The 26,954-nt window shown below is 36.2% G+C and overlaps 1 protein-coding gene across 4 annotated transcripts in view; it reads left to right on the top strand.

The window, feature by feature from the left end:
* The window catches only part of MID2 (midline 2), a 148,826-nt gene that overhangs the window by 47,541 nt on the left and 74,331 nt on the right, over positions 1-26,954 (top strand). For 3 of the 4 annotated variants that reach the window (XM_079124409.1, XM_079124406.1, XM_079124407.1), the window contains 4 exons: positions 14,002-14,109; positions 15,508-15,656; positions 24,937-25,064; positions 26,496-26,729. In XM_079124409.1, coding sequence (XP_078980535.1) covers positions 14,002-14,109; positions 15,508-15,656; positions 24,937-25,064; positions 26,496-26,729 — 619 coding nt within the window. The remainder of the gene's footprint in view (positions 1-14,001; positions 14,110-15,507; positions 15,657-24,936; positions 25,065-26,495; positions 26,730-26,954) is intronic. The other variant, XM_079124408.1, reaches the window with a different exon arrangement.

Raw genomic sequence — 26,954 nt, 5'->3', positions numbered from 1 at the left:
AAAGCCCACTTTGGGAGTTGTTATTCCATCACTTGCTAGCTAATATGACTTTGGTGATTCACTTTACCCTTCTGGATCTCAGTTTCCTCATCCATAAAATGCATAGAGAAGTGCCTACTTTATCCATCTCATAGGGTTGTTGTTGAAGATCAAATACAGAGATCAAATACATCTGAAAGCACTTTATACATTAAACTTTAACAACTATGTAGCTATAATAACTACACAACTGTAATTGTTTCTTTTTCTTAACAGTAAGAATGTGTTAGGTGATTGGATCCTTGGAATTTCCCAGTAAATAGGAATTCCTTCCCTTTTGGTTTATTCCAGAAGCCACTGGACTTTCCAAAATGGGGAACCCTTAGCCATAGGCATAAAGTTAAGATCCCAAACATATCACACTCTGTGCTATTCCCCACATGCCCTCACCATTTTGATATAGGTGAACCAGGTTAAGAGGAATCTCAAGGACAGACCTATATGGGAAAGAAGTTCCATAAAGGTAGGCTTTTGCCTAGCAAGTGTGGGGTTGGGGAAGGTACTTGCTTTGCCCTAGTGATGGTGAAGAGAGATTATGAATTATAGGCATTATACATACACAAATACACGTATATGAACCTCTGGGCATTTTACTATAAGGCAGAACCCATCAAGATCCCTGTGTAACCTAGGGCCTGTGTAAACTATGGCTGCTTCTGACTCAAGTAAGACTTTCATAGTACCACATTTTCTGATGATATTTTTAACAACTGTCTCTTCCTCCTGCATCCAACAACAAGCAGGCTAGTAAGAGGATTCACTTCTATATAGAACAGAGATTGGATGTGGGATGTATTCATTAATGCATTAACAAATGTTTTAATGAGCCTCTAGTATATAACACAGAGTATGGAACAGGCAGAGTTCTCTCTCTCAAGGAGCAAAGAGAGACTAAAATTGAAGGTAATTACTGTATTATATTTTTATAAGCAAGGAAACATGTTAGATATTTTTCCTGCTTACACACCTATTTCTTCTAAACTCAAGTTATTATCTTTTGGGCTCTGAGCCTGGGGGGTTGTGTTAATTATGGGGGAGCCCAGAGCAGAAAAACAAGCTCAGGCCAGCCAAGTTCATCCCCAGCCAATGATGTGAAATGTAATTGGTGTTTTGTCAGAAATTAGCAGTTGACCTCCCTTCTGGCATTGACCTTCTTGTCTGAATTAAAGAGTAGGTGGTAGTGTAGTTTCTGGTAGGAAGAGAGGCCTTCTTACCTTTATAGGCAAGGCTAACCCTATCCAATAGTATGGAGATGACTGCATTAGAAAATGATATCTAGGTGCTTAGATGTGGAAAAAAGAGTAAGAAAAGGGACATGACAATCTCAGGGAAAAACAAATCCTGACCCAGTATGTTCCAGAAAGCAAAGCAGACTACATTGAGAAACTAATTTAAAATAGACCAGATGAACCACAGTGAATTTCATCTGTATATATATCTATAGAACACCAATTTAAAAAGTAATAAATAAGTAGAAGGAAGACCAATGAGTGAGGAAGAGAAACGGGGAGGGAAAGAGGAAGTACTAGGTACTGAAAAGGAGAAAATTATATTCCATGCATGTATGGTTGTGTAAAAATGAACCCCTCTGTTATTTATAACTATAATGCCCTGATAAAAACATTTAAAATAAACCAGATGATAAAATTGTGCTTGATTGTTGGTTCTGTAGAAAATCCCAGAAGATATAGTGGTTATAGCAATAGGAGTCATAGTTGTTGTCATTGTCTTAGTAGTTAATAGTAAAACAAATAAAAAAGCAAAACACAAATATTTGACAACCTAGCATATATCAGGAAAGGCATTAGGCGCTTTACATATGTTATTTAATTTAATAAACATGCACAAAATCCCATAAGGCTAGGTATTCATGTTATTCTCATTTATAGAAGAATAAACTGAGACCATTTACTCCAGACCAAACAGGGTTTTGGTAAGTGGCAAAACCAGAAGGCTCACCTCAGGGCAGTGGGGCGGGGGGAGCTGTTTGATTTCAAAGTCTATTTTTTAACTCTCTCCAATTTTAATTTAATTTTGTTTTTTTGGTTCAGGAAAATATACTCTCATCCAAGGACTCCAAGGAACGCTTCTTCCTTGACACTACCTTAAGGGAATTGTCCATTCAGCACTTGATCTAATCCCTTTCTCTCTCTCTCTTTCTCCATCTCCCTGTGTGTCCTTGTCTCTATCTCTATCTCTTTCTATTTTTATCCCATCCTCACCAAGATAACCTGGCCAAGGGCTCTAGTCAGGATTCCTCCATCCTTGTGGGCTTTCCTCTGTAGATATCCCTTAAATGTAGTCTGTTTTCCTGACATATGAAGGAGTTGAGATCTATAAAATATAACCTCAAGACATCTTTGTTTCCACAGAGTTGGAGATTATTCTAAGGCTTCTCTTCCCACTAGTCGTCTCATAAAGAATTTCTCTTGTTCTTGGGGCTCTTTTCTGGTACTTCTCTATCTTCTCTCTCTACCTTCCAGCCCACCCTAAAACTTCAAGGCAATACAAGCCATTCATTAGCTCTTTCCACTCTTACACTTGGGCCTTGCTCCTACTAGTTGTTATCTGGGTTTTCTGTATGTGGAACCAAAGTTTTTTTTTCCCCCTTTGTCATCCATAGGCCCCTGCCTTAAAACGTATGACTTCTTTCTCAGGAAAATGCCCTACCTGACCTTAGTTTGAATTTCCATGGTCCTTCTGATAGAGCTTCCTGGCTCTGTATGTATGCAGAGTATCAGGATGCTGAATCCTTCTCTCAGAAATGAAGGTCTTGAGGAAGGAATGCTTGTATCAGACTTGAGTACGATGAGGAGCTAAATTCTCTCCATAGTCCAGTTTGAGGCTAAAGAAGGCATAAGCTTTCATTGGCTCACCTTGCTCTTCTCTGCTTCCATAATTCCATGGTTGTGAAAGGCAACAAAATGGGCAGCTTTGAAGATGCCCTGAACTAGGAATTTGGAAACCTGGATTCTGATACTGGCTCTGTCACCTGCCAGCTGCATAAATTCGGGCAATGTGGCCTGTGCATACCTCTATTACTTGGCTGTATTGGAATTTCCTCATTACATGTTATTTCCTTCACTGGAGTATAAGCTTCCTGAAGGCAGTGGCCATGACCATGTCACATCCATTGTGGAAACCAGAGTTCCTAGCTATTCTGTCTGACTCATCAGTTCATCTTCAGCTTCCATTTTCCACATTGTTATGGGAATAAACTTTCTAAAATGCAGGATCCACCATGTCACTCCTCTTCCACAGACCCTTCAATGGTTCCCCATCACCTTTAAAATAAAGGTTTATAAGGTCCATCATGAGCTGGATCCTGCCCACTTCACTAGCCTGTTTTTTTTTTTCTTTTTTTTTTTGTAGTGCTGGGGATTGAACCCAGGGCCTTGTGCATGCCAGGCAAGCACTCACCCTACTGAGCTATCTCCCCAACCCTAGCCTGTTTTTTTTTTTTTTTTTTTTTTTAAGAGATGGGAACTAGATGACTTTGTTTTATTTTTATGTGGTGCTGAGGACCAAACTCTGTACCTAACAAGTACTAGGCAAACACTTTACCACTAAATTACAGTCCCAGCTCCACTAGCCTGTTCTTTTCCCATCTTACACTTTGTTCATTTAGTCCACAAATATTTAAGCATATTTCTGCCTAGGGCCCAGACACTGGGAACACAATGGTAGACATGGCACATATCATCATAGTACTTACACTTTTTCCCTTTTCTTCTGGCTGACTACTGCTTATCCCATAAGACTCATTTCAAGTGTCACCTCTTCCAGGAAGCCAATGTGCTTGCACCATGTCTTTCTCTGAACCTCCCATATCTGGTTCAGCTGTTCCTCCTCTGTACCCTGTACATACTTTCATCTTAGCACTTATATGTGCCAATTTGTCTCTCCACCAGACTAAACTGTAAACGTGAATACTATACCCTATCCAGTTTTCTTTTTATACCCAGCACATGACTTGGTACACAATGTATACTGAGAAAGGATAACTAAGTAAACAGTACCCTCTGGTGGCTAGCTGATGTAAGTATGCTCTTTTCTGTTTTGGAAGTATGATTGCAGCACAGCCAATTACCTAGGAAACACAACTTGTTTCTTTTAATATTGGGAAAGGAAATATTTCTGAATATGTGGCCCTCTAGAACCTAGGTTGTTATTGCAACATCTTTTTAATTTTTTCATAATTCAGCAAACAATACTGAAGTGGTAGAAGAGATAAAAGAAAACCATTTTGAGTAATTGTGTAAAAAAAAGATAACGGAAATTTGTCTCATGTAACAAAAAAGCATAACATAGTGCAGTCATTCCACAGTATCCTTGGGGAATTGGTTCCAGGACCCCTTCGGGATACTAAAATCCACAGATTCCCTTACATAATATGGTGCAGTGTTTGCATATAACCTACCCATATCCTCCCATATACTTTAAATAGCTCTAAATTACATATAATACTTTATACAATGTAAATGTCATATAAACAGTTGTTATGCTGTATTGTCTAGGGAGTAATAATAGAAACCCCCCTGTACATGTTCGGGGCAGATTTAATATCTTTTTCCAAATATTTTCAATCTGAAGTTGGTTAAATAAACAAATATGGAACCTATGGATATTGAAGGTCAAATGTACACATTTTTCTTTTTATCTTTGTTTCATGGCCAACACACACATATTTATTCATTCTACAAAGCACCTAGGGTGTGCCAGGCACTATTCTATGTGTGGAGGCTATGGTAATGAGCAAAACAAAATCCTTAGCCTTATGGAGCTTACATTTTATTTGGGGGAGACAAACAATAAAACATGTATATTCTTAGCTGGGCATGGTGGCACTTGCCTGTAATCCCAATGGCTTGGGAGACTGAGGCAGAAGGATCACAAGTTCAAAGTCAGCCTCAGTGAGGCCATAAGCAACTTAGCAAAACCCTGTCTCCAAAAAAAAAAAAAAATATATATATATATATATATATATATAGATAGATAGATAGATATAGATATATATAGACCTGGGATGTGACTCAGTGATTAAACATCCCTGAATTCAATCCCCAGTACCTAAACAAATAAATAAATGTATGTTATTAAGGATTATAAGTAGTATAAAAATAAGGTATAGAGTGAGGTACATGTGTGTGTGTATGTGTGTGTGTGTGTGTGAGAGAGAGAGAGAGAGCAAGCAAGAGAGAATTTCTGATGCAAGTCCTTTATCAGATATGTGCAAGGGCCTGAAGATGTATTAGGATCTATTAGTTAGAATTTCAGTAAACTACAGAAATATTGATTTAGTAGACCTGCCTAAAAGTTTTTGGGACTTCCCCAGAATTTGTGTTTTCTTTTCTTCAAATTTTTATTTTGAAGTAGTTTTACTTCACATGGAAGTTTTTAAAATAATGCAAAATACACATATATCATTTGCCTAACCTTCCCCAGCACTAATATCTTACATAACCACCTAACTATTAGAATCAGGAAACTGTCATTGGTGTGATAATATATTGAGCAAACTCTGGGTATGATTTGATTTTCTTTTTTGCCAATTTTCACATGAACTCAGCTTTTCTGTGTGCATGTATATTTGTCTTTGCGTGTGTGTGTTTCTACATCTATTAATTTTAACACATGTATAGATTCTGGTAATCACTACTATAATTAGGATGGTGTAGTTTCATCATCCCCACAAAATCTCATTTGTGCTACCTCTTTATTGTCATATCTGTCTTCCTTGCAACCACAGATCTGTTCTTCATGCCTATAGTTTGGTCATTTCTAGAATGTTATGTAAATGGAATCAAATAGCATGTAAAATATTGTGATTTTTCTATTATTCATCATAATGCCACTGAGATCCATTCAACTTGTATGGATAGTGTTTTTTTTTACTTTTATTGCTGAATAGTGTGCTATTGTGTGGATGTTCCACAATTTATTTATCATTTCTCTAAGTGAAGAACATTTCAGTTGTTTTCAGTTTTTGGTTAAAGCAAACCAAGTTGTTATGAACATTCATGTAAGTTTTTTTTTTTTTGCAGGAACATAAATGTTCATATTTCTATGGTAAATGCATAGTGGTGAGAATTGGAAAGTTGTATATCTTCAGAGTTTATAAGCCTGTGCTACACTTCACAAAACAAGCAGTAGAGTAGAAAGAACACTGGGTGGGGAGTCAAAAGATCTGACTCTAGACTTGGTTCTGTCATTTCTTAGTAGTATGATGTTGGTTAGGCCCCTCCCCTCTGTAGGCTTCATATTTCTATCTATAAAGTGAACGGGTCAAATATATATGATTTTCAGTCTTTTCTACATATAGTCCTTTCATGGTTCTGAAGACATAGAAACGAGGTTTCTGCCTCATTTCACATAAAATTTATAGTTATGTAAGGAAACTTACTGTATGCAAAACCTAGTTTATATCATTTCCAGTTTTTATCTCATGCTTTAAGCAGTTACTTGACATGCAGAGATATGGGGGATACAGTAACTAAGATTATAAAAGTTTGGTGGTCTGATTCCTAGAGAGGAAGAATTCCAAAACCAATACTGAATTGCCAAAAAGCAAAAGCCATTCCTAAGGCATGTATATGGAGCAAATTGTCCTTGCTCTCTGCTCCAATATTTTCATTCAGTAGACTAGGTAAAATAAGCATGGAATATGTATGTGTATGTATTTATGTGTAAGCATTATTTATGTTTTCTAAATATGTTTCATTTTATGTATCTTTACAGTATATTATTCCCAAAAGGAAGGAAATACACAAAACACTTACAATGGTTAGCTCTAGGGAATGTGATTATCTTTAGAGGAAATTTGAAGAGGAAAAGAAGCATGTTTGTGAACATAGACTCTCTCTCTCTCTCTCTCTCTCTCTCTCTCTCTCTCTCTCTCTCACTCTCTCTCTCATGCATGCATACACAGAGAGAGAGAGAGAGACAGAGAGACAGAGAGAAAGAACAGTTAAAATCAAAGACATGAGCCAGACACAAATCCTGGCTGGTATTTACTAGTTTTATTACCCTGGACAAATTACATAACTTCTATGGTTCTCAGTTTCTTCTGTAGAATGAGAATAGGAAAAGTGTCTACCTCACAGGACTAATGGGAAAAGTATGAGTTAAAATATATGAAACATTTAGAACAGTGCCTAGCATGTGGTAAGCACTAGAAAAGTGTTGACTATTATATATATTTTCCCAAAAACTGACAGGAAACTTCTCTCAGGCAATGTCTTTCTAGAGGTCTCACATAGCATGTGGTTTGGAGCCCAATCCACTAGCATTCTTCCACTGTTAGAGATGCCTTAGCTGCCACCTCCCCACCCATACTATTTTTCTAATTTCAACAGCCCACTTTTCACTTACCTCCAGCTCCACCCTCTTAATCTCTGTTCCCGTCCCCTGCCAACACATAATAATTTAGGTACGGAGGCCATAGATTGCTTAACTTACCTCAGTAAAAAAAAAAAAAAAAAAAAAAAAAAATTAACCTACTAGTCTTTAGTTACTCCAGGACAGGAAACCAAAACTCCTATTAATAGTTTCACATATCCATTAGTACTTTAAGTGGCCACCTCCCCCTAAATCTAAAGAAACAGATAAGAATCATTAAAGAAAACAAAAGAACCATTAAATAAATTACTGTTTCATTTAGTTATTTTTATATAAAGTTAGCAGGACCATCTTTGAAATGTTGTAGTGTTTCAAAAACAAAAACAAAAAAATAAAAAGAAAATAGTCTCTACCTCTGTTTATTCATTCAAACCTTCCTGATACAACAGGGCTGTGGCACTGGAGGTGCTGGTGTGTGTATGTGTGTCTTTAATGTGCAATCTGGTTAAAAACATTAGCATTGATGCTGCCACAGTGAGTGCTATGTCTGCTTCATAAAGATTGCATTTTCTTATAAAAAAGTAATGAAGTCTTTGCAGCTCACTAAGATGACAATGCTGTTCATAACAACTTCTTGATGATTTATCAGATGTCCAATTTACCTCCCACTTTTTCTTCTCATTTCCTTTGTATAAAAAGAAACTACATATTGAATGAAGTCCAACTCAACGGCTTTTCTCTGATGTTACAGAATCTGAGAGGATGGACTAAGGGCAATTGTGGGAAGTGGGGAGCTTGTCATGCCCTCGCACTTTGTGTACGATGCCTGCTTTCTCTCTCCACCTTGTTCTCAACAATACTTGAAGTGTTACTATAGTGCTAAGATCCTCACATTTCATTCAGATCCTTTCAGAGACACAAAATGACAGCACCTTTCTCCATAATACATCTGCAGCCTCCATTTCCAGCCTTATTTCCTTCATCACATCTGTCAAGCTGATTTGCTTTATGGAAGCACGTTCTCCACTTTTCTGCCTGTGCTTTTGCTTACACTGTTCATAACATTCTCTCTGACTGGACTTGTCTCCTTAAATCTTCCTTCTTTTTTTATCTTTCTATTGGTTCTCCTTAGTTATGCATAACATTAGGATACATTTTAACAAAATTATGAAAGCATGAAATATAATTTGCTCTAATTTAGTTCCCAATACTTCCCCTTTCCTTTCCCTCCTCTCTGCCTCTGTCTCTTTCCCTCTCTTCTACTGATATTTTTGCTATTTACCTATAGTTTTTTTTTTTTTCAGATTTAGAGTCTTGTGGATATACTTGATAGTGAGATTCACTGTGGTATATTCATGTATGTACATAGGAATGTTTAGTCACATTCATTTCACTGTTCTTGCCTTATCCCATCCCTCTTCCTTCCCCTTCAATCCCCTTCATGTACCCCACTGATCTTTCTTCTATTTATTATCCTCCCCCGCCCCTGCATTTTGGATTATCTTCTGCATATCAGAGAAAACATTCAACCTTTGACTTTGGGGGGCTGACTTCTATAACTTAGCATGATAGTCTCCATTTCCATCCATTTACTGGCAAATATCATAAAGTCATTCTTCTTTATGACTGAGTAATATTCCACTGTGTATGTATACTACATTTTTCTTCATCCATTTATCTGTTGAAGGGCACCTAGATTTGTTTCATAGTTTGAAACTAATTCACAACTATATTGTGAATTGTGCTGCTATAAACTTTAATCAAGACCAGTTCAACTACTGGAAACCTACATGAATTCTCTGATTGTCCTTTCCTGCACACGAAATTGTTTTCCCTTCTCTAGGTTCTCATATATCTTTATTTGTATCCTATTATATTAGTCATTCTTTCATTTTGTAAATTACAAAGATTTGTGTTCTTATTCATTTTCTCTACTAAACTGCAAGTGCTTTGAAGGAAGATGGATTCTTTTTCATCATTATATCCCACTCAGGAAATAAAGCCTTGGAAATGGTAGGCACTTAGTAAATGTTTGCTGAAATAAAATTTCCCCAAATGATATTTAATGCTGGAATTTCAGAATATTCTAGGTGGAATGGGAATATGTATTTGTATGAGAGACTGCTGAAAAATTATCAAATTGATTCTCTTCAAGAAGTTAAGATACAAAGATCTAGCCCATTTACATTTTAATACATAAGTGAAACAATTGCCAGAATAGCTTTTAATTGTTTATTATGTCTATTTCTTCATAGTGACCATCAGTAAAGTTCTTCCACCAAGGGACTTGTATGTTTGTATTATGGAAGAGTAGAAATTTGGAAAGACTAGGGGTCTTACTATACAGTCATTCTTTGGACTAGGATGTGGGAAAGAACTTCAGGAATTAGAGCGGAATGGGCAATTGGAAAGAAATACAGAAATCAAAAACACTTGTCATCCTTGGGAATAAAGTAAAAGTGCACAGAGCAGAAAGAAGCCTGTGTATTTAGTGCTTAGGTCCTGAAATGTTGGGGCTCTTAGTCTTAAGTACCACAAACTGCCCCTTAGAAATTTTTTTGAGTTGGGCAGATTTGCACAAGTAGATTGACAAAATGGCCCTAATGGTATTTTCAAGGAGGATAAATTGTTTGACAGACATAAAGCAGTTTATTTAAACCCACTAACCTAAAACAAAGAACAAAGTTCAAATAAGTAGCTGTGGTGTTCCATAAAATAACCAACCAAGGACACTTAATGAGATAACCCCAGTTATTTTGAACTAGGGATTAATATGCAAGTGAAATACCTTACTGCATTTTCAAACAGAACATCAGGGTTTTCAAGTGTCTTCCAAGCAATTTGAGTGGTTTTATTCACATCATGAAGGCACTTTCTCCCTGGAGTATTTCCTGTTCAGAGAACACTTAAATACCCTGCTCTTTTGGGCTGCTTCTTGATATGGAAATATTTTCATGTCACTGCCTTTACTTTCAGTTTGTGATTTTCCCTCTTCAGTCAAACTTCCGCTCCACCACTTGTGCTGGGTTGTTTTGTCTCCCCTGATGTGGCTGTCCAAAGACCCTTCCTGACCAAGTTCCCACCCTTCAACTTACATTTTATCTACAAAATACACTTACTGAAGTGTGTTTTCTAATGGTTGGCATTCTCATTTTGATATTTTATTGTGTTAAAGTAGTCAGTAAAATATTTCATAAGTGTTCATTGTGCGTAAGGCTTTGTGCCAGGTACCATGGGAGGAGCAAAGCAGCGTAAAAAACCTTTACTCAAGGAGCTTGTTGTCTAAATTTTTTCAGCAAGGGACTATTTGACCTTTCCTTTCTATTCCTGTTTTTCTCCCTGGCTAGGCCCTGTTCACATCACAATAGTCTCCTAACTTGTCCATAAGCTTGCAATTACCCCCATCACATCAGTCCCAGTTTCTCTTCTTTAAAAGTCAACTGTGGTCATCACTTTACCTTCCCTCTACTCAAAAATATTTTTTTCAAAGATAGCATATTGCATGAAGAATCAAGTTTGGTGACTTTTTATCTTACTCAAACCCTATTGCTTGGTTTGAAATTTACCCCCACTCCTACATTTAAATCTAAATCTTATTCCATCTTTAAGATTCATTCCAAGTCCCATGTCATTCATGTATCTTTTACCCATTTCCCCACTGAGGGTCTGATCTTTCCTTTCAGTTTCTCTGATAATGTTCTACATCATTAATTTAATGTTTAACTTCTGCTACCATGACTTGTTTATTTTACATGTAAGGGTCTTGTCCCCATTTAGATTACAAATTATTGAGTACAGGACCTTAGCATAATGCATTGCACACAAATATGTTTAATACAGGTTTGGAAATGAAGATGGTGTTTTTTGCTGGCCTTTGGTTAAAGGAAAGATTTGGAAAGTAGGAGATTAATTAGGGAGGCTTTTGCAATAATAATCCAAAAGGGTGATTATTGAAGGCCTCAATTTATTGACTCCTTGGCTCAGATCCTCACTCTATTACCAGAGGAGCTTTTGCAAGATTGAAAAGAAGGGAAGGACTCTGGGACTGTTGTGAATTTATGTGGGGGATGAGGGAGAAGTAGAAGTCAAAGCTTTACTGAATCTGAGCGACTGCCAATATTCCCATTATCATTGAAAAAAGTCAGAGATAGAGGATGAATTTGGAGAGGAGATAATGATTGTTTTAAGATGTAGTGTAGAGAGTTTAAGATAATTTGGGTGATCAAATGGATGTGCCTAGCAAGCAGTAAAATAAACTTTTTATCAACAATCAATTCAATCTAATAGATATTTACTTAACATACACTGTGTGTTATTCATTATGCTGGAAGATAGACAAAGTCAAATAAGACATAGTTCCTGGCCTCCAGAACTCATGTTTAAGTGGAAAAAGCAGACCAACACAATCACTATGATATAAGGTAGTAAATGGTATTATTGAATTAAATATAAAGTGCTATGGAAATATAAAAAGGGAACCAATGGATTGTGTATGGGCAGCTGAGAAAAAGTTACAAAAGTGATGATCATTGAGTAGATCCTTGAAAGATAAGTAGAAGGTTGTTCAATAAGTGAGGACATGCCCTTCCAAGGAAAAGTGTAAACATAGGCAAAGTCATAGAACATGAAAGTTCATTGCATTTTAAGGGAACAACAAGGACTCTGAAATGACTAAAGAAAAAGAGATAACAGGATAAAGAGGAATGGCGCAAAAGAGATAATGATTTCAGAAAATGAAGATGTGTTGTTATCTTAAACTAGAGAGGCAATATATGTATTGGGTAAAAATGTGGACTCTGGAGTTGGATTCTCTGGATCAAAATCTCACTTCTACCACTACTAGCTGTGAATCTTTGAGCAAATCACTTCATCTCTCTGTGCTCAGGTTTCCTTCTGCCAAATGGGAGTAATGATACCTGCCTCATAGGATTGTTTTCAGGATTGAGAGAGCTGATATTTATAGACTGATAAAGCAGTGTATGGCATAGAATAAGTGTTTTGTAAAGATTAGTTCAAGAACTAAATTACAAGTGACAAGGTTGCACACCATTTTGTACTATACCAGCAACAGCCCAAAAAAGGAACTATAAATGGGAGGTGAGGTGCCTGGGTTTCCAGATACTCTAAGTAAGGACCCGAGGAGAAATAGATGAATCTCTTATTCTCAGATAAGTGTGAGTTCCTTGAGATGTTCAGATATCTGCCTTGGAAAGGTAGATTGAATTTAGGGAAAGGTAGGGTAGTCAGACAAAAAAAAAAGTATAATGTGCATAGTGGGAATATGCACTTGAAATGAGTGGAAGCTCCCATTGTGACATTCTCCCTGGAAAGTGGAAATAAAGCAAAATAAGTGTGTCACTCACTAGCAAATAGATTTTATTTTGATTAAATAATAAACAGGAAATTAGCCAGTAGGGGCCTTACAGGATGAGAGAGGAGGTAACAGGTTCCAGGCAAAGATATCTTGCTGGAGTTGAAGTATGTAGAGGAACCTTGTAGAAAAAAAAGATGGCAATTAGAAATGCAGCCCTCTCTTGCTAATGAAGCACAGGTAGCCCCTTGAGTTTTGATGCTCTCAAGTAACCCATGTCTATTCCTCAGCCTTCTAGAGCTCTGCTCGAGTGATCCTTGAATAGACTCTTGGAATGATTGTGCTTCCCTGTGTGACTGCTCTGTGTGCTGCTGAAATGGAACTGAACCTCGTCTGCTCACCCAGCCTGCCAAAGGGTTTCACTTGACAGAACTCGGTTTGAATTCTGGTTTTACCACTTTCTAGTTATGTGACTTGGAGCAAGTCACTAAAATTCTCAGAGCCCCAGCTTCCCCGTCTGTGAAATGCAAATAAAAATGATTCCTATATTATAGAGTTACATGGATAATTACATGAAAATTTTATCTATAAAGTGCTTGGCACACTAAGTGCTTGAAAAATGTTAGTTCTTGGTCCCTTCCTTTCCTTTTATATTTGGACACCCCCCAAATGCCCTACTCTCATTTTAACCCCTTCTTGGGGCTCTGTGCCATCTAATATGAATAGTGATAGAGATGGGTAGAAGAAAAAAATCAATCCATGGAAAGGCAATGAAAAATAGTACTCTTTTTCAAACCTCTCTACAAATTCATATATTTAATGTGAAAATATATCTGCACTTTCATATATTTAGAAAGTAGATGGGAACAAGGAAACTGAAAGCATTTTTGGTGAAGGCAGTAAAATATATTGTTGCAATGTTATCTTAATATTATTGTGCCTGTGGAGAAGGATCCTCTTTTCCTGACATACATAAATCTCCTTACCCTCTTTCCAAAAGAACATCAGGAGAACAGGGTGCTGGAGTAAAGGGAATTGCACAGTGGGAATAACATGCCCCATCTCATCTGTCCTTCTGCCCAGCCTTCCATTAACCATCATGATCTACCAGAGGCCCGGAGAGCTTCCTATCTGTGGTGCTTCAATGCCCTTGCATCATTAATATCATCATCTCTACTCTTCTTCTAGGAGTGGATCTTATCGAGGGAGGTATGGAAGAAGTTGTGCATGTTTAGCTGTCAGTCCGAAACTTTTAGAGCCAGCAGGGGACAAAGGCAACAATCACTGTGTAATACTCTGGACTTTCTTGGCAGGTGAATACTGCTATGCATGAGGCAAAACTTATGGAAGAATGTGACGAGTTGGTAGAGATCATCCAGCAGAGGAAGCAAATGATTGCTGTCAAAATCAAAGAGACAAAGGTAAAGCACAGCATTTCAGTGAGGCCAAGGAAGAAATGACTCTTTATGAATGAAAAGAGTTGAATCCTGATGATTGCAGTTTGAAATTAGATCATGAAAGCAAGAAGAAATGAGGTTACAGGGAGAAAGGCAAAGAAGAAATGTTTGGCCTAGTGCTATGGATCCAATAAAATGTATGGTAGTTCTGGATGCTGGAAACATGTTATACCTTGACCTATTTGTTCGTTACATGGGTGTACATATTTGTGAACATTCATTGAGTTGAACACTTAGGATCTGAGTGCTTTTGTTGTTTGTTGTAAGTCAGCACACAGAAAGAAAAGTAGTGATAGAAATGTGGGCTAGAATTATGGAAAGACTGTGAATGTCACTATGAGTACTTTGGCCTTAGAATGAAAGTTGTTGGGAAATTATTCTAGAAGACTGATTGATATGGCCAAAGTGTGCAGGGCAGATCAGAACGGGATGATGATGAAGTCATGGAAGCACATTAGGAGGCTTACAACTTGATTCTTGGTATGAGTTGTTTAAGACCTAAAGCAGAATATGGACAGCACACAGAAAGAAAGAACATAATACGCATTTCCAACAGAAAATGATTGGAATCATCCAATTTATTAGATATAAAAGATGAAGGAGAGAGAGGAGTCAAGGAAGACTCACAGGTTTTTAACCCGGGAACTAAAGAATTGTGGTCAAAAACATCAGGTGTGAGATTCCATGCAGCTGTATGATTTTAGGTTTGATGACCTCCTGGTCAGTGTTAGTGATTATAAGCTCATGCTGTGGGCACAATGTAAAAACTTATGAGAGTCTGGTTTGATGACCAATACTTTATGCCATGCTGGGTGGTTCCAGTTAGCAGGAATGGAAGCTTCCAACAATACAGATTTGTGAACACACAGGTATGAGTAAAGATACTTAGAGAAATATATACATGAATATATATGTATATATATGTATAGTCATAAAGAAAAATGAGGTACGTATTATGAAATATATGTGCAAAAATATATTGACAATAAAATGTAAACAGAAGTGATCTCTAGGTGATAACATTTCTTTTTATACTTTTAACTTTTTAACTTTTCTATTATGAGCATGGATTGCTTTGACAATCAGTAAAATTAATACTATCAATATAAAGAGGACTTAGATAACTGAGACTATATGGCTGAGTGCAACATAAGTAAGGAAGCTGTAAATTGAAGGAGGAGGGGTTGGCAAGACAGTCTTAGTGGGTGGGGTGAGAAGGTGAATGGTTAGTAAAGGGACCATGGGGTATTAATAAGCCTTATTTTTGGAATCACTGCAGCAGATCTCCTTCATGTTTTTTTATTGTTTTTAATTAAGTGCTGTGTCTTTTATCTTATTTTTTATTTGACTAATTCCTTTAAGGTTATGAAACTCAGAAAGTTGGCACAGCAGGTTGCTAATTGCCGCCAGTGTCTTGAACGATCAACAGTCCTCATCAACCAAGCTGAGCATATCCTCAAAGAAAATGACCAGGCACGGTTTCTACAGTCGGCAAAAAACATTGCTGAGAGGTGGGTTCCTTATATTCTTTTGATATGTCCAGTCTTGTGAGAAGGGGCCAGCTTAAAATCAGTGAATTCTGTTCAGGCATGTTTATAGCAGCTGCCATTTTAAGATTTTACCAGCTAGGTAACTATTGAGCCTCGGTGGTAAATTTCCTGAGGAATTTCTGGATCCTCCTCTCCATCCTTGCATTCTGCCAGTTCTTTTAATGTACAACCAAACATGAGGCCTACCTGCTGCCTTATCTTCTTGTTGCTCACTTAGAGCTTGAACTCTCTGTGATGGTAGTGGTGTAGGGTCAGAAAAACTTTTGGTTACATTGATATGTGTGTGCATTTCTTAAGTCTACATGCAGTTTCTATTGTTTTTGTTTAGTTCTTGCTTTATGAAACATTTAGAGCAATGATTCTTTCACTTTTATTTAATCACTCTCTTTGAAAATCTGATGAAAGTCATGAATATTATTCCAGAGTGGAGAAAATGCATTTTAGATGTATACACAAATAATTTTGTATATAATTTCAAAGGACTTATGATGGATCTTTAGAAGCCTATCTATAAACTATTGACAAAAATTCCAAGGTCTACTGTGAAACAGTGTTCAGTATAGTCACCAAGGATTCAAGGGGCTACAGGAGATCATTAGGCCAGACTTAACCTCCTTATTTCTCCTTCTCATTCATTGGAGACTTGGGTTCCAGGTTCATAGTCTTCTTCCTATTGCCTCTGTCATCATATGGGTGACATAAGCAGCACCCACACTGATCCATCTCATGCTCTAGCCATTTAGAGCATCTGTTCCTCCAGTGACTCTCACCTTGCTCCAGTTCATCTACCCACTCCCATTGGACCACATGTTGAACCTTATCATCACTCACAGTTGCACTGAAATCACAAACTGAAGAATCCCACTTTCTAATTACAACCTCCATGCTTGAAACTCTTTTCTTCAAATGCATCTCTATTTTTCAACTTCATTGGAACCTCTAGCCTGGACTCCTGTGCTTTTTCCCACCTACCAGTTACTTTGTGTACTTCCAGTTACTTCCTAACTACCAGTTACTTCTTTCTTTAGCCTATTTTTTCTGTGATTTCTCCCTTCAGCTTCTCCTTTTTTATGTTTGTTTGGTACCCAGGATTGAACTCAGGAGCACACGACCACTGAGCCACATTCCCAGCCCTATTTTGTTTTTTATTTTGAGACAGAGTCTTGCTGAGGTGCATAGAGTCTCGCTCATGAAGTTGCTGAGACTGGATTTGAACTCACAATCCTCCTGCCTCAGCCTCTCAAGCCGCTGGGATTACGGGGGGAGCCACCACGCCTGGTTCAGCTACTTTTTTCAATCTGCCCAATTCCATTGCACATTATTGTTTTATCACACCCACCTGATAAAATCCAAACTCTGAAATCACTCCAACTATTCTTAACTTTTCCATGCCTGTATTTGAGTTGCAGAACTTCACTGGAAAAACCACATAGCCAAAGAGGTTGGTGCTATTGCACCACAAATTTATGGCTTCTCATCGGACCTGGGCTTCTCATCGTGTTACTTTAGTTCACTTCCTTTTTAACTCATCTCCACACTGACAAGTTTAAATCTTTTGCACCCACCTCAAAATTCCAACCCAGCCTCCTTTCTGCTTATGCTCAGCAAATACCCACCCACTTTTAAACTGATAGGTATGAAATGATAAATTCCTCAACTTTTTATAAGAAAGTGCTGGACACATCTACATCTACATCTATTACTTCTACCATCCTTCTGTTTGTAATGGAAGAGAGGTCCCTTCATTTTTCCTTTGACCACATGACCTCTTTTTTTCCATAGCTTTGATTTCTGCCATTCTGTAGTTGACTTCACGTCCATGTTCAAATCCACTGATGTCTGTCTTACCTAAAAACAAAAACAAAAGCCCTGAAACTTTCCTTTCCTCATATCCTTTCTAGCTGTCACTCATCCCTTTCCTTTCCTTCACATTAAACTACTTGCAAGACTTTCCAGTTACTTGCCATTAATTTACCCTAATATTTAAAATATATTTATGTCAAGTGATACCTTGTACATAATTGGAAAGTAAAATATTACTTTGAATCACGTTGAAAGAAATATCAATCTTTCTTATCTCTAATTTCTGATCTATAACAACAATAATAAGAAGAAAAAAACAACAATAACAACTTACTTTGTGTTGGGAACTATGCTAATTCTTTATAAGATCTAATACATTTAAAAACCTTATGTGGTAAACACTGCTAATATCTCCATTTTATAAATGAGACAACAAGGCTCAGAAAGGTTAAGCAACTTGCCTAAGATCACCCAACTAGTAAGGGGCAGAAGCTGGATTGAGATCTATGGAGTCTATATCATCATCTACATTTTCTCAACAAAGCCAAGCAATTTCAAATCTATTAAATTGGCATGAACTTTACATTTGTAAATAGCATTCTTACCTTGCTATTTTTTACCTTTATTTTTAACTATTTATTTATTTATTTACTTTGATTTGTTGTACACAAATGGGGCACATCATTTCCTTTCTATGGTTGTGCACTATGCGGATTCACACCATTTGTGTAATCATACATGTACATAGGGTAATGATGTCTGTCTCATTCCACCATTTTTCATACCCCTTTCCCTTTCCCTTGCTATTTTTAAATTCTCTTTTCAATTTTAGATATTAATTGACATGCAAATTTGGTAACATTTTTACCTATTATTTTTTCAAATATTTTTAGACCACCTCCTTCTTCTATTTTAGGGATTCCAACTACATGTATATTAGGGTGCTTGAAGTTGTCCTATAGTTTAAAGATGCTGTTTTCTTTTTTCCTTTTTTTTGGAGTTTTTTTTTTCCTCAGTATTTCACTGATATTTCTTCAAGTTCATTAACTTTTTATTTTATAATGACTAATCTGCTCTTGACCCCCCTCCAGTGTATTTTTCACCTCAAATATTGTAGTTTTCATCTCTAGAAGTTTGAGTCTTTCTAAAAATATCTTCTAAAATATCTACTTAAGGTATTCAGACTTTCCTCTAATTTTTGAACATACAGAATACAATTGTAACAACTATTTTAATGTCTTTGATTGCTAATTCTAACATCTGTGTCAGATCTGGGTCAGTTTCAGTTAGTTGATTTTGTCTTCATGATGGGTTGTATTTCTTTGATTCTTTGCATGTCTGGTAATTTTTTTATCAGATGCTGAACTTAGTGAATTATATCTCGTTGGTTGTTTTTTTTTTTTTAATTCTTATAAAAATTTGTAAGCTTTGTTTTGGGACACATTCAAGTTACTTAAAAATAGCTTGATCCTTTTGAGTCTTATTTTTAGATTTGTTAGGAGAAGCGCTGGGGGAATAACTAGTGGTGGAATGCTTGCCTATCCTGTGCAAGGCCCTGGGATCCATCCCCAGCATTGTAAATATTAGATGAGATTAGAGAAGTGTCTAGTCTAGAACACTTTTTCCTCACTACTGAAGCAAAATACTTCTGAGTAATTTACACAGTGTTTCATGAATCCATGATTTTCTGGTACTGCTAGAATTAAAATTCTAATTAAATTAGAATTACATTAATTTAAATGATACTTCTAGACTAAAATCTAAAAGGTTTTAAAATTATATCTTTATACCAATAAAAATATATGAAAATAATTTCTTTAACCCAGTTTATCCAAAATTTCACCAAGTTTTGCCTTGGTTATGCATCGTTGACTATTCATTTTTGCTGTAAACTCAGGGAGTCTTTGCAGTCTAAAGACTAGTGATCTTTGAATCCGGAAAAATTTATTTTAGTAGTCACTAATATCTTCCTCCCCTCTATCCTCTTGCATCTCTATTTCTGGGACTCTAATTAATCATGTGTCGGACATCCTAGATTTTCCTCCGATTAAAAATATATTTTGGAATCTGGAGTTGTGGCTCAGTGGTAAAGCGCTTGCCTAGTATGCATGAGGCACTGGGTTCGATCCACGGAACCACATAGAAAAGCTAAATAAACAAAATAAAGGTATTAAATATCTATATCTACATCTATATGTATATCTGTATATATACGCATTAAACCATATATATATGGTTTCCTCTTTTCCATGACTTTGTCTTCTCATTTTAGTGTTTTTATTTCCTTAACTTCTCTCCTATCTTTCTATTAAAATTTTAATTCCAGCATTCATATTTTTATGTACAAGTTTCCTTTCTGGATACTTTTAGCATTATTCTTGTCTTTTATGTTTCTTTTTAGCATTATTGCTTTGTGGATTCAAACTATTTCTCTTTCTGAGAATATTTTCATTTTTAAGTTTCCTTCCAAACCCTACATTGTCTTGCTGTCTTCCAAGTTTCTCTTCTCTATTAGTTTGTTTTGGTTTCTGTTCTACTCTAAATTTCTGGTAAGTTTTTGGCTGCCTTTTATGATTTAAGCACTAAAAGGTACCTGGAAGCTCTGAGTAGATGGGGGCAATTCATTATTGGGTGAACTTTGCTGTAGTAATACAAGGTGGAGTGCCAGTTTTTTTATTGAGGGACCTGAAGTGTCAATTCTATAGGCATTTTCTCTTAGGTCATTTTCCCTTGGAAGAAATTCTCCAGTCTCCTGTTTTGATGGGTGGAGGTTATAAGTCTGACTGCCAGGATTCTGAGAGCCAAGCAAGGAAAGGGAACTGAGAGTTTTAAGACTGCTTTTAGTATAATGTCAAGGCTCTGCATAAAACAAACCTCACATCTCCTGCCAGGATGAGGAAAAGACAGTCTCTGATTGAGTGAATCTGGGATCTAGCTGTTCTTCATGCAAACTTTCAAATTTGTGGCACTAAATCAGCTTGATGTTGTTGGCTTCCTGATCTAGCTTTTTCTGATCTGTTGTTGGTTACCACACATCCATTCCTTTCTAGCTTCCAAACATATGTTGACAATCTCTTAATCACTGGCACTTTTTCCATTCTCTTTGTCTTTGTGGGTTTATGATGCTTTATTCTTTGTCATTTCAGTGGGATTTCGTGAAAGCAAAGCTAAAACATGTATTGAAACCACTATATTTAATCATTCCCACTTACTCTTCAACTCTGTTTTTCTTTCCACTTCCATATTATTGAAAGTGCTTTTTTTTAAAGGTCACCAAAAGAAGATCTTACTGCTAAATATAATAGCCAATCATTTATTTCATCTTACTCTTTCATCTTACTTGCTCCCTAAGTAGCATTTTTCTCTTTTGATCATGTTTTTGTTTGCAAACTCCATTTTATCCACAGTTCATCTATGTGTTTTTTAATTCACAAATATGGTACATACAGGCAGTTACAATTGGTTATCACTAATAATCAAAGACAATGGTATAACATAGTCTTCATGAAAACATATCATAAAATGGAGAATACACAGTAATAATATTTTCAAAAGCAATGGTTGCAAATATCTGTGTTTCTAAGAAAATATAAATTTACATATACATGTATTTTAAGGAAGCTTTATACTCTTTCATAAATTCAGAAAACAGAGTGTGAAATAATAATGCTTATTTTATGGAAAAAATGAAAATAATTTAAATCATGACCTAGATGATTTTAAGTAATTAGAGTGCTCATAGATTGGATGTAGAACATAAAGAAATTTTCTGTAGTTTACAACCATCCCAGTTGAAAAGAGCTGAAAAGTTAATCAGTAAGTAGAATTGTAATTACCAAGTATGTTTAATACAAATTCCTTAGGTACAAATTGTAAATTGTTTCAACCCTAGCTAATTTAGGGACATAAGCACGAAGAGAACAGTATTCAGTTTTAAAATGACTTTCTAAGGAATTGAACTCTCATCTAAATTAGTTTTTATGAGGTCATTTGATTTTAACTAAAATGGCTTAGAGACAATTTTATGAAATCTAAATATTCTAGTTCTTTAGTTTTTCTCAAGGAAAGATACCTTCATCTGCTGACTATTTTTCCTTGAAATCGCTCAGTCCTTACCTTCCATGAACTCCCCTAGTTTCTTTTTGTACCTATGTGATCTGTTTTGCCTTTGTGAGCAACTCTCCCTTGATCTATTCCTTTAATGCTGTTGTTCTTCCTGATTCTGTTTTTAGGATATTCCCTTCTCTCCCTATACATTTTCCTCTTTGCAAACCTATTAGCTTGTCGAGCTGCAATTACCATTGAATTACCATCAATTACCATGTTGATGATTCCCAATTCTCTGTGTAAATCTTTTTTTCATAGGTTCAAATATAGTGTGTGGTGTAGGTGGAATAGATGACTGTTTATGTGGTATGATTTAAGAATCAATTATCCAACCTAATTATCTTTCTCACTGATTTTTCCCAGGTTCTGAAATTCTTCCCCACCATTATTCCCTGTATTGTGTTAAGGCACCATGACTTCAGACAAAATGAAGTTTTAGCTGAAAGAGCTGTCCTTTTCCCCTTATAAATAGCAATTGTTATATTATCCCTAATACAGATCAATGCCTTGAGAGGTTACAATGAGATGTGAATGTTGTGTTTTGCTTAAACACAGAGACAGATAGGCATGCACACCCACACCCCACAGCATTACTTTAACTCATTCTTAACCTTCCATCCACCATTAACATTTGGGAAGTTAGCATTCTAGTGGTTATATACATAAATACATATATATATATGTATATATATATATATTTCACAAACATATGGTCATTTTTATATACTGCATTACATCCTACATTTGAAACAACATATCACAAACTTTTTCCTATCGTTGTAAAACCAATGATCTAGTGATTTTCATCTTTTGATGAATGATACGATGTTTAACTCAGTCTCCATTGTTAGACAATTAGGTTACACATGCCGTGTTGAGTGCCCATGTAGTTGTGTCTCTGCATAGATCTAAATTATTTCCTTATTAAAATTTTTTATGAAGAACTGTGATGTCAAGGATATTTCATTGTAAAGTATTTTAATTTTTAATGCTAAATGAACCTTCAAAATGTCTATCAATTTCAGTCCTAAGAAAAGTATTTTAGACCGGGATAAAAGCCCCTAAATCATCGTTATTTATAAGCTACATGCTATCTCATTTCAACTTATATTTCTTTAGTTTCTCATGTAGTTTGGATTTTCAATATATTCATTGTCCATTTGCTTTCACATTTTTTGAGTAAATTCTTTCTGTTTTAGTTGTCTAAACTCCCATTACCACTTTTTACTTGCTATTTATTTCTAGCACCTTAAAATTCAGTCTACCTGCTTCCAATTTTGTTCTTTTCCAGTTCATTTACTATTGTCATAGTACTCTTCTCAAAACATAAATTCAAGCAAATCACTCCTCTCCTTAAAATGCTTCAGTGGTCCCATTGGTCTTAAGATGAAGGCCAAAATTTGTAGCATGAAGCCCTACAAGGCCCTGCATAACTATCTCATTCTCCAGTGTTCAGGCAAGAAAGAATACACATACCCACCTTGCCTTTGCTTAGCTAACTCCTATTCATCATGTAGGTGATTGCTCAAAGTTGACTTCCTCTGGGGAGATTTCCCTTAGAGTCCAAGTCCCTGGTAGATGAATCCCTTTGCACATTAGTTTTGCTTAATAAGTATCGGATGAATTGATGGATGGATGGATGGATGGATGGATGGATGGATGGATGGACAGAAGAAAGAAAGAAGATTTGGGAGGCCAGGAAGAGATTTTATGTACCATTTTTTGGGCTGAACTTTTACCCTAAGGAGTTGTCTCCTTATTCACCAAATCTTAGAAGACTGGCTGTTCAATGTAAGGCCTTAAGATTGTACTGAGTTAGTATTTCATTTGTTTATACCAATCTTTATTCCCGAGATATCTCTATTTTCACAAACATCTAAGGGATATTTATAGATGTGTATGAGTGCATACCTGCATGAGGATATGTGTTTGTTCAACTCCCTATCCCTTTACAATTGGTTCCGCATAAAGATTTCCTTTCTTATCTTCCTACACGTCATGCCTCTTTCTTCCACTCTAACCTGCATATTTCTTTCCAGCCTATCATTTGCATGCACAAAGATCTTCATTGGCTTTGATTCAGAAGGTCTAATACAGAACTTAAGCATGTGTATTTTGGTAAAAGCACCCCCCAGGTAATTCTGATAGAGAACCATGGTTAAAAATTGCTCACGTGTAACCAGGCGAGGTGGCATATGCCGGTAATTCCAGCAGCTTGGGAGGCTGAGGCAGAAGGATCACAAGTTCAAAGCCAGCCTCAGCAACTTAGCGAGACCCTAAGCAACTCAGTGAGACTCTGTCTCTAAATAAAATACAAAAAGGGCTGGAGATGTGGCTCAGTGGTTAAGCACCCCTAGGTTCAATCCCTGGTACCAAAAACAAACAAACAAAAAATTTGCTCAAGTGTGTAAAACAATTTTTTTTAAAAAAGGAGCAGTATAAATGGTTTTGGGTACAGAATTTAAAGTCAGGTGGACATAGGCTCAATTATATTTTGACCTTTATTGGTTGTGTGATTTTGACCTAGTTAATTTGTTTTTCATTGTGTCAGTTTTCTTACTTACAAAATAGAAATACCATCTACTACACAGTGTTATGGTAAGGAGTGAATTAGATAATGCGTGTAGAGTACATAAAAGTGCCCTATATATATTAAACACTAGATAAATCTTAGTAATTGTATTGTTGTTCCTGGTAATTCAGTTATTAATTCAATAATTATTTATTCACCATGTTTCCAAAACTGTTTTAGGGACCATGGAAGATTAAGAAGTACAAAATATGAACCTCATTCTTGAGTCTCTTAGAATTAGTTGGGAAAATAAAATTACTGTAGCATTATACAATATAGAACAACAAAATGAAACATAAATATTATAAAAGATCAAATAAAGGACAGGATTTACAGTAAGGTATTAACCCAGCATGTTGTTCTGTTGATTAGCATGAAAAATAGAGAGGGAGGAAACGATTTCTCAAACTGCTCTTACCAAGCCTTCAGAGGTCTAGTTCTGATGCTGCCTGCCAGATGGAAAATGATGCAGAGGGGAAAAAATTCTGTATTTACTTCTCAAAATTAAGACAGGATGGGGGAGTATGTTTGAGGGGTGAACATATGTGAATAAATATGGTATAACTCTTAATTGGTTCCTGACGATTAAAATTGAAATGGTTTCTGTTAGAAAAGCACAGCTATGATAGTTTCAGTTAACAAATCAAGCCTTACAAGTCACTTATTTTCACCTCGTTAAACCAGAAATCAAACACTAGATGAAGGTTGCAAACCTATGTTGATGTATATTGATGAACTTTTCTTTTCCTTTTTTTTCAGGGTCGCTATGGCAACTGCATCTTCTCAAGTTCTGATTCCAGACATCAATTTTAATGATGCCTTTGAAAACTTTGCTTTAGATTTTTCTAGAGAAAAGAAATTGTTGGAGGGGCTAGACTATTTAACAGGTGTGAAAGTACTGTGCTTTCCTTCCCATTTTAATTTTTCCATTGAGCTTTTACTTCAAAATGATCCGAAAAGGACAATATTTACAAGGAAATATTTTATAGTCTTTTTAGATATAATGTGTTTTGGTTCATGTAACAGAAATTAAAGATGATTTGTCAAATATTTCTGGAGTCAGAATGCATATGCCATCCATACTTTAATGTAAAACACAAGAAATTGCTGATCCCTTTCTCCTTATGAGTCTATCAGTCATCTATTTTTAATTGTTATAAGGGTAAGAATTAGGGAATATTACAGAATGTCCCATATTGTTTAGGACCTACTCAAATGGTTTTAAACAAACTTAGGAATCAACAGATCAGGAAGAAAAATGTAAGAGATAACTGACTTGCAGACAACTTTAAAAAATATGGGATACTAAATAAATGTGATCCATTTTGATTTTGATTTTTTTTCCTTAAGCATGAGCCATCTCAGCATTACTGAGAATTATCCTCTCTAACATTGATTTTAGTTACCATGTTTATTTTGTAAATCCTTTTTAAAGCATTATATCTAGTCTCAGAGCTATTAGGACTCAGGATTCGTTTTCAAGATGGGTTTTGCATATCAGAAACAGCTGTCAAATGTGACAGGGTACAATTGTTAAAATGTCTGAAATAAAGGATAATAAACGTCTACAAAAAAGAAAATAAGGGAGGCAACCAGCCTGTTAAAAATGCTGTTTACACTGAGGATTATTGAATGGTTGTTTCATAAAAAAATACACACACACACTAACATTATCTTTATAGTTATTTTGTTAATACATTAACATAGCTTTCATTTGCTGAACATCTACTTTATGCCAGATACTGTACATTAATTTTATATAATTCTCACAACAAATCTATAAGGTAAATAGCATCCACATTTACAGATGGGGAAACTCATAATGATTTGCATTTGAATATACTGTCAGACATACATAATAAAACTCATTTTGAAATAGAAATAAATATGCTGAGAGCCATGTAATAAGAAAACCATGTGGCTACTTTGCTCTAATACCTACATATGTGTTTACAGGCAGACTAGACAGCTGGGGCAATCATCATAATAACTTATGCTTGTATGTTGGCCTAAAATATTTTCATCTTTGAAACAAAAGTACTTTGGGAGAGCTTGAGTTCTCAGCACTTTGCTTCAGGTTGCATGGTTCTTGCAATCTTAAGCTTCTCTACTAGGAAAACCTCTCCAGGGCTTGGGTATAGCTCAGTGGTAGTGTTTGCCTAGCATGTACAAGACCTTGGGTTGGATCCCCAGCACCACAAAAGAAAATAATAAAAATCTCTACAAGAGATGTTGAGTTAGACAGAAAGAGTAAGGATTACAAACTTGAATAAGGGAGAATGTGCTTTCCTTACCTTCTTTTCTACTTTTCTTTACAGCCCCAAACCCACCATCCATCCGAGAGGAACTCTGTACTGCCTCCCATGACACCATTACAGTCCACTGGATCTCAGATGATGAGTTCAGCATCAGCTCCTATGAGCTTCAGTACACCATATTCACTGGCCAGGCTAACTTCATCAGTAAGTCATGGTGTAGTTGGGGCCTGTGGCCAGAGATAAGGAAATGTAAGGAAGCAGTAAGCTGCTCAAGATTGGCCGGGGCGCCACGAGGCAAGTGTTTGTAAGACATGTTAGGTTGTTTAGTATAGTCTTTCATAGACAGTGTAAGCTCCGCAGGGCATTGCAAAAACTTTATTTATGGGTGACAAGCAAGTTGTGTATTTCCTTGCTGGGCAGTCATTGGGGCCACTCCCATTTGTTTATGTAATCCTTAGCCTTTGCTCAACTAATCCATGGCACTCCACTCTCCTAAGGAGAGCACTGCTCAGCATTTGT

This window comes from Sciurus vulgaris, assembly GCF_902686455.1.
Source record: "Sciurus vulgaris genome assembly, chromosome: X".
In the NCBI taxonomy this organism is placed as follows: Eukaryota; Metazoa; Chordata; class Mammalia; order Rodentia; family Sciuridae; genus Sciurus; species Sciurus vulgaris.
The sequence above is the reverse complement of the archived record's forward strand: the minus strand, read 5'-3'. Positions and strand labels throughout refer to the sequence as shown.